The 9,619-nt window shown below is 32.3% G+C and overlaps 1 protein-coding gene across 1 annotated transcript; it reads right to left on the bottom strand.

Annotated features, from left to right (window-relative positions):
* Window positions 1–3,396: 3,396 nt before the first annotated feature.
* Window positions 3,397–9,582, bottom strand: LOC107492709 (D-lactate dehydrogenase [cytochrome], mitochondrial). The gene is made up of 18 exons (XM_016113763.3): window positions 9,252–9,582; window positions 8,765–8,858; window positions 8,336–8,436; window positions 7,942–7,990; window positions 7,698–7,790; window positions 7,078–7,192; window positions 6,928–6,988; window positions 6,596–6,632; window positions 6,462–6,523; window positions 5,837–5,933; window positions 5,448–5,522; window positions 5,267–5,375; window positions 5,062–5,171; window positions 4,780–4,842; window positions 4,438–4,517; window positions 4,205–4,335; window positions 3,994–4,037; window positions 3,397–3,740 (listed from the first exon to the last, which is right to left on the bottom strand). The coding sequence occupies exons 1-18, from the start codon at window positions 9,497–9,499 to the stop codon at window positions 3,621–3,623; spliced, it is 1,689 nt and encodes a 562-aa protein (XP_015969249.1). The 5' UTR covers window positions 9,500–9,582; the 3' UTR covers window positions 3,397–3,620.
* Window positions 9,583–9,619: the final 37 nt, after the last annotated feature.

Below are 9,619 nucleotides of genomic sequence, written 5' to 3'. Positions count from 1 at the left end.
ATAACATCAATGAAATCAACACAAAATCAACAAATCAAGGAATCAGAGATTCAACAAATCAATACAAATTCAATAAATTCAACAACCAGGTCAACACACAACAACAATAAAATTAGAAAACAACAAATCAAAATCAGAAGCAGAAGTAGTCACAGAAACAGAAGCAGAGGCAGTCACATAAGCAGAAACAGAAACTCAAGCAGAAGCAGATGCAGAAGAAGAAGCAAAAGAATAAACAAATTCAAAAGAAGAAGCAGATGCAGAAGCCGAAGCAGAACCACCGGCGCTTCCTCGACGGCAGCTCGTGGGCAAATCGGCAATGACGGCTCAGCAGCGTGGTCTCTCGATGACGACATGACGACGGCGGCGAACCCTAGCAGCGTCGACGCATCTCCTTTCCCTCTTCTCTTCTCCCCCGTCGTAGCCCTTCTCTCATTTCTTCTTTCTTTCGGTGACGGCTACGGCAACTCCAAGCCTTGCCGGCGCCGTCCCCTCCCCCCTTCCCCTTCCCCTTCCCCTTTTCCCTTTCCCTCCCCTCCTTTATTAAAAAGAACGATTTTAATACGAAAAAAACGTTAAGGATGATTCTAAATAAAAAATTACGTTAGGAATGGTTTTAATTCTGACGATCAATGTTAGGGACCAAAACAATACTTATTCCTAAATTTAATCAGATAACACTCCATTTTCTAACACTATATATATATATATATTCTAGAAATTGACGGATAAATTATTTTAATTTCTATCAATGTATTATTATACATTTTCATATATGAAATAATAATAATAATTTTAATAAATCGAAATTATAGTTTGGACAAAAATAAAGTTTTAATAAACTAATTAATTGTACTTTAAAATTATGCAACTATTATACTAGTTTTATTTATATATTACTATAAGATCAGTAGAAGTAACGCAATATGATCATTAATTACATTTTAATTCAAGCGCAGCACTGTAGTATGCTTTCAAGTAACTAAGTTGGATTGATCTAATGGTTAGCTCATTAGTCTGTTTAAATAAATATTGGGAGTTCGAATACTGTTTTATACATGTAGTCTTTGACTTGTCGGATTGGGAGATACTATGGGAAACCAAAATAATATGCTTTCAAGTTCAAATAAAATACACAACGAAATTTATTTCGGGTCCGTGTTATGCAAATTTAAAAATTTTATATGATATGGAGACACGCATATATATAAAATATGAAGTATTTTTTACATAAATCATAATGATATTTTGATATTTTATTTATATTAAAATATAAATTAAAATTTTTAATGTCTTATTTTAATTATATCAAGTATTTAAAATATTTTTTTGTTTCAATACATAACAATATATTCTACATCTAAATTTATTTAAAAAATATATGTTAAGAATAAGACTAGACACGCTGACACGTGATGATATTTAGGTATGTCTAGACGTGTTCGGAGAAGAATTTTATTTAACTTGGTCTTTTATAATAGTAAATGATGAATATGTATGTCTCTCTGTCAATAAATAGTACGAACGAAATTGTTTATGATTTTGTTATTTACACAAATGTATATTTCGTTGTTGTCACATAAACATGAAAATAATGTAATTTTGAACAGTAAGCATTCATTATTTTTTAAGTTTTTATATAATCTTTATTAACAATTTTTTATTTATCATGATTGTTATCCAAAAAAATAAATTTTTGTTCCAAAAATTATTATCTACGTAACGTTCTTTCATAAATAAATACATCATAGTAATTAATGGTATATATAAGTACAACAGTTAAATTTTATGTAATGATTAATAAATTAATAGAAAGATATAATTAATCCATAATTTATTATCATAAAAGATCAAATTAATAATTTTTTTAAGAACTAATTAATTTAAAATCACAATTTTCATATATATATAATTATCACAGGCTAATTTATCCTTTGAATTTTGGGCTAGTTAAATTAACCAACCATATATAGTAGTTGTATTAGAATTTAGATTACTGACCAATTTGAATGTGATGCAATGTTAATCGATCTGGACACAACTTGCATTGAGAATTGCAACACATGCATTTTATTATAAGACAGAGAGAGAGAGAGGGAGATCATTAACGGATTATTCTAAGAATCAATTTGTAGTTCATGTTTGTCTCCTTAATTAATAAAATTGTGCAAACTGACTTAGATTCAAATGTTTATGAATGTATAAAACGCAAGTGGCTAATTCCTCGCTAACTTTATAGAATCGTCTTGTGTGTCATGATATGGCAACAGATTAATTTACATGCATATTAATTACTCATCATTCATTGTTGAAGAAAACAATAAAAATGAACGAGTTATTAATTAGTTGGTTTACCTACGCCATTGTTTATAATTTTAAGCTAACTTGTGTTAGTTTCTTAATTCCTAATCTTATCCACACCGCATGGTCTCAAAGTAATTAGTCACGACAAATGTATAAACTCAGAAGTAAGTAGCCACAACTAAAGTATTATCTTTATTTATTGGTGTTAATTTATTCATAAGTTTTTATAGTGAGCGGGATTAGGGAATTAGTATATTTTGTGACTTATAGCTATCAATTAGTCATTATTAGTATTTTTAATAGTGTGAAATTACATCTAATTGTGTGGAATTACACACTTTTTTTATTGGTTAAATACCGACTAGATTTTAATAAAAATACTGACTTTTAGACTTTCTTTTTTGTAGTTTCACTTAATCTTTAATTAAATCAATATAATTTTAAAAATATCTATAATCAGGTGTTTAAATAGAATAAAAATTTCAAGAATTCAACTAAAAAATCAACTATTTTTCAACTAATTTCAACAATTTTTTAAAAATTACCCTTGATTCATTAATAAGAATTATAACTCAACCCTAATTATCATTATTTTTATTTTTTAACTTGTAACCGACAATTTTATTAATCTTCATTGTCAATCTAATGACCAAACAGTCATATATGAATCACATTCTTGACAAGCTATACGTTGAAAAAATATTACTAATACCGAACATTTTTTTAATTCTGAATTCTAAAATCTAAATCTTAAATTATAAACCTTAAATCTTAAATTCTAAATCCTAATCATATAAATCTTAAACTCTCCAAGGAGTGAAGGTTAAGAAAAAAATAATTTCAGAGTAAAAAAATTAACCAATGATGTCTAATTAAAAATTACTTCTTTATCTAATTAAGTCTTTATAGTATGTAGTGTATATTTGTTTTAATTTCTTTTCATTCTTTTCTAGATGTATTCACTAATCACTAACAAATAAAAAAAAGTACACTACTTTGGCTATTTCTCAATTCTAATATCATATTAAAGCTCATTCATCCCAATTTAGTTGGGTGTAATTAACATTTAAGGACCAAAAAAAATTCCCAAAATAAGAGAAGCTCTTAACTTCATATTTATTTTTCTCACTTGAAAAGTGGATATACAGAAATTCCGCACACAAAGGAGAAACTCAAGACCACAAAATTAAATGGGCCATGAAGCATTTCTTATGAACAAAACAATAGGGTAAACTAAGCTCTTATATGGTACAAAAGCGAATTATACAGATATGGAATTTGAGAAGACCATGCTTGGAGTGAATGATGATATATCATTACAAGCAAACATGAGGAGGGATGAGCTTTCCAGGATTCATGATATTGTTGGGATCTAACACTTGTTTTATTTTCTTCATTGTCCTTAATGCTTCCACTCCCAGTTCTTCTTCAAGGTACTGGCCAAAAAAGTGGAAAAAAAAAGTGGGGAAGCATGAGATTTTGTTATTCTAGAGCTGAACTCATAAATTCAAAATAAGGCATAACATACTTGAAAACAAAGTACCATCTAATTAACAATAAAAGAAGTTTGTCCCTTGCCAATTTTCGCATGTAAATTATGACTAACATAACATATCCATAAGCTTTAACATTTGTTAATGTTAGCTTATGTGATGTTGGAAGTTTCATGAGTAACTAACATTCCAGTACCTTCATTTTCCCAGTTCCAACACCGTGTTCACCGGTACAAGTTCCTGGTTAGAAGCATCATAATCAAAATTTACAAAAAGTTACTGGTTTGCCAATGTCATGGTGAAGAAATTCGAGCAAACAATAAAATAGTGAATACCAAAAGAAACCTCATACATGATACTAATGATGCAATAGAATGTGTCAACAAGTTATTATGATTTATGAATACCTTCCAATGACAAAGCAGCATGAACCATAAAGCTGTTGAGTCTCTCTGCCTCCTTCCGGTGTTCTTCTCGGCTAGGGTCAAAGAGAATTACCGTGTGGAAATTACCGTCCCCAGCATGAGCAATTACTGTGCTGGCAAGAGACAACAGGTACACGCATTGAGCATCAATCTATTTGATCATCTATCATCATCAACTTCATCATCCAGAATCATATAACATTGATCAGACATACCAAACCAGTGGTGATGCATCCAACTCCTTTTTTGACCTTGAAATTAAATCAGCAAGGTGAGATAAGGGAACACATACATCCTGCAGAAATTAAAATAGAAACAATAAAATACACAAAATATAAGTCTTGAAAAAAAATAAGCACATTGCATTCTAGATCCACATTTGGTATCTTATCTTTATACTAAGTCAAATCAAAATATGTTTTTGTAAGTGCTTGATGAAGCTGCTTACTTGCTTCCTATAAATTGAAAAGGTATAACAACAAAATAGAAACCTTCCTATAACTTTAATTATAACCCAACTATGTAGAAATCATAGTAAATATTTCATAGTAACTCACCGAAATCATTGCCTCCATATTAGGTTCCATTGCAAAACAAGCCCAAAGTGCCTCCTTCCTTACCTGCACAAGAACAAGGAATTGACTTAAATGTACAATTAATTAGATCACTTTTTAACACATCTCAAGGAACAAGATAGATTGAAAACTATGAATTGGGGAAGGGATCTCAGTAACTTCAAAAGATTGTAAGCTGCCATCACAAGTAGATATGTCTTTGATGAAACATCATATACATTAATAAAATGAAAAATGTTCTCTATAAAAGAAATAAGTTACTACCTTCCAAAGTTCTTTTTTAGCTTCAGGTTCTTCCGCGAATACAAAGTCTGATCCATTGTGCTTAGAAACAATTCCCCGAACAATTTGTGTTTGTTCACGTGCATATGCCTCTGAAAGATATCATCAGTAGGTTAGGAATTATCAGTATTTGGGAAAATCTGGCACATCCATTAAAAAGGAAAGTAACGTGTAAATATAAAGTCACCTGTTCCTATAAATTCAAACATTAACGTTGGACATTCAAGGAAATTCTTCCCATTAGCAACATTGATGGCTTTCACCTGAACTTCATCCAATAACTCAACTCTTGACACCTAACCAGCATAAACAGAATTTTCACAATTGAACTGCAAGAAATATCAAAACATTTGAAGTCAGAATCCTACCTGTATACCAGACATCATAGTGGCAATAGCAACATCTGCTGCATCCTTAACAGAAGGGAAATTGCACATGGCAACCTGTACTTTGATGAGTTAGGTAATAGGTAATCCATGTAATTTCATACAACTTAGATGATAAGCATGAAGCGGCAGCACAGAATATTGACGCATCAACTTTGCAGGCTGCACTGATTATCATCTCAGCTAGTTATATATATTAAAAACTTTACATCACAGATACAGAAACCGTTGAACCAGCAAGTTTTAATAATCACTAAGAAAATAGAATAACAATGAAATATAACATATAGATGTCATAAATTGATCAAAGTAACAAGGGTCAGTGGATCTGAAAAGGAGAGGTATAGAAATGAAAGAAAGGATCAACCTACCACTGAATGCTGGGGAATTTTCTGAAGTCTTAGTGTTACTTCTGTAACAACACCAAGTGTTCCTTCACTTCCAATCACCAAACGGGTCAGGTCATACCTACAATAATTTAAAGAAAATAACTCAAAAACATGCCATTTCTGTCTGCCTGAATAACAAGTTGTGTAGCACGCATTTAAATGATCAAGCACATCTATGATGAAGCAGGGACAATGTTCAGACACACTGGTATAAGTTTCTGATACAACATAGGTTTTAATCATGGTTCAAAATTGAAGCCCATCATTTTTTTCATTACTAAAGTTCAAGCTCAATAAGCAGATTCAATGTTAAGTGTGCATTATCTTTGCTGATGATATCTTATTTGAGAGTGGATAATGAGTGAAATTTCACAAAATTGAACTGATCAAAGATAAAAGATATTAATTTAACGTGCAGCCAGCAAAGAGGTGGGTGATAAGACAGTGTAGAATAGGCTCCTGTACTGTCTTGTATTCCAAATATACCAATTTTTTTTGCCTTTAAGTTTGCTTATACCTTTTGTGTAAGCTCTCAAAATGATCATGAAGGGGAGAGAATTACAAGTGATATTGATTTAATATTTAAAGAGATACAAATATAACAAACCCTGCAGCACTCTTTCTAGCACGAGATGCAGTCTTCACAATATCTCCATTGGCAAGAACTACCTGAAAACACAATCAGCAGAATACATCATCGGATCAATACATTAGAGACCAAAAACTGAGATCAAAACAAACCTTGAGACTGATCACATTATCACGCATAGTTCCATATCTGCAAATTAGTAAGAATAACATGTCACGCCTAATAGCATAGAAGAACTTTAATGTTTTTTCTGAAAAAAAAATATATATTGCATATTAATTCCATATTGGCCAATAAATTACATTAAAATCAAGTCTAATAATCATTAATGATTAATGAACCAATATGTCTCAAGCAAAAAAGCTTAGAGCCAAGTATTAGACCTTGTGAACTCCGATATTTTTGGCAACCAGACAGATGAAACATTTAAACCATGTGTTTACCAGTGATAAATGAAAACATGAATATAACAAAAGATGACCACCTCACAGCTAAAGACCCAGAGCAGCGTGTAGCACACATGCCTCCAATGCTTGCACCAGGACCTGTTGTTACAAGTAAGAACATTATTTAAAAAAGTATAAGATATCAAATTTCCTAAACTAAATGAATTACCAGGGCATATTCAACTAACCCGGATCAAGTGGAAAAAATAGACCATAAGGTTCCAAATACTCATTAAGTTCCATCCATCCAATTCCAGGCTCAACAACAACATCCATGTCATCAACATGTAATGCCTTCACTCTCTGCATATTGAACCAGTAGTCAGTGTATGACACCAAAAGGATATGTTCAATCTGTACCTATATGAACACATGGACCATAGTCTGCACATTTAAATATGGTGCAGTAGATGATGAGTCTAAGTAGTGGTACTTGCATAGATGAACCGAATTATTAAAATGATACTGCAGTTGAAATTGCATTAACAATCATGAAATGCAGAAAAGCATAAGAGAAGCAACTTAAGTGATGAACGCAAAGAGGAAGGATATGATATCCTCAGAGAATAGTTTGTGGAGAGAACTGAACTGGGAGGAAAGATAAGGAAAACTATATATTAAATATGCCATCCAATCCCATAAGGGGATCATAAACTTTCTGATGAATTCTGGAGCGTATGAAGTCAAGTATATTCATCAATTCATGAGTAGAGAGGGACCTATATATTTAATAATCATAATGTTTCCACTTGAAATTTGAAACAGTTATGAATGGATATTCAGGTACCATAACAGAACATGTACATACTTTCATTGATGACATGTCAATGCAAACCCCTCCGTGAGGTGATAAGGTGTGACCCTCAATTGATGTAGCTCCACCATAAGGTACAATAGGAACCTGAAAAAATAAGTAAACCATGATTAACAATTTCTCAGTACTATAATATTATTAACATTTATGAACCCAATATTTTTTTTTTTTCTTTCAAAAAGCAGATAGTATAAGAAATCAATGTTCCCCACTCAAAGTGTGTTGGAGGAACTCAAACCTTATAGTCATTACATGATTTTACAATCTTGGAAACTTCCTCTTCAGATCTGCATATAAGTGCACAATGCAAGAGAACAATTATATGTATGCCTTGAGTTTTGCCACACACATACACACGCACAACCACCCTATGCTCATTCACATCCATTCTAGATACTGTGGAAATGTATTTTTTACGTATGTTTCAGTCAAAACAATAGATAAAATAGATGCATACTTTAAAATCAACAGTAACAAGAAGAGGGAAAAAAATATTTAAGCCTTATGAAACTGCATACTTGAAAATAATGTCCAAAGCTAATACATTGAATTGTGGCAGCATTTCAAGAACTATGGGGATACAAATGATGAAGCAAACAAAATGTCAACTACAGATTCAGAGCTTGTCTCACCTTGGATAAACGATAACATCGGGGATATTGACAGCCTTATGAAAGCTGTTTTGTGGTTTTCCATGGTGGTATCTTTCATCATAATCAAGTGATAAGTTATCCTGCAGAAATAAGTATTGTGAAAAGCTGAAGCTGAATGCTTGATAGTCACACAGATGCAGCTCCAAATTGCAAACGATATGAGTTTATTATTATTTAACCCAAAAACAAATATTATTCTTAAACACAACCAGGTAACTAAGAAGGGTGGCCTGCTTTCCTAAAATTCTTTAACACGAGATTACAACCAATCAGCTCAGTAAGTTTTAGCAAGAACAAAAAGAAAATTTCATCTAGCTGCCATGCAAATCAGAACCAGCTCGAGTATTTCTTAGTGCTTCTTTCAGTGATCCAAATTTCTGAGATATCAGAGAATTTTAGATTTCATACCTGACAGATGAGTTTCAACTCGTGGAGAAGCTCGTGCGGAAATTCTGTGTGTGATCCCTTAACGGCATACTGGGTGCTACCTTTGCCCCCAAAGCTAACAAATATAACATTCAGTACAAGAAATTGCATGTCATTGTCAACCAATTATTTGCTTAGTTCAGAGGCTAATCTATACACTGATGTGAAACATAATAAACTGTGCCATAACTGATGAATATAAAGTCAACTAATAATGTAACTTATCTCCTATAAAATGCTTGAATCAATTTATGCTCATCACTAATACAAAGGAGCCTATTCAAGCACTTCACTGATTTATGCCCATACTTGTGAATTACATTATCTAATGCAAATAATATGTGAAAACCTGAAAATTAAAATTTAGAAGATAAAAAAAAAAAAAACGATTTTTGCACCCTAACTTGATCTGAATCTTCATCAAACACATAAAAAAGTAAGATTTTTACAGCAAAGTGAATCCACGCACCTGTTGTTAATGGCATCAGAGGGAACAGAGGCGTCACACAAGGAAGGATTGAAGTGTGGATGAAGCGCAAATGAAGCACCGCATACAGCCACCGCAAGAGGAAGCACAGAACCTGTCCACGTCATCCTTGGGCGGTGTGAGGTCAGCACATTGGTTGCATTCGAGTGAGTTGTTATATTATGGATAGTGCGATAGAAGTAGTTGGAAGAAGAGCGCAAGCGAGAGAACCAAGACGAGAAATTTGACATGGTCGAGACTCGGAGAACAAAGAATATGAATCATTCATTACAGAGTGAGTGAGTTATGGTTGCTGAAACTTGAAAGAGGTCAAAACACTCACGCACGCTTTTCCACTTATTTATTTATTT

This window comes from Arachis duranensis, chromosome 6, assembly GCF_000817695.3.
Source record: "Arachis duranensis cultivar V14167 chromosome 6, aradu.V14167.gnm2.J7QH, whole genome shotgun sequence".
In the NCBI taxonomy this organism is placed as follows: domain Eukaryota; kingdom Viridiplantae; phylum Streptophyta; class Magnoliopsida; order Fabales; family Fabaceae; genus Arachis; species Arachis duranensis.
The sequence above is the reverse complement of the archived record's forward strand: the minus strand, read 5'-3'. Positions and strand labels throughout refer to the sequence as shown.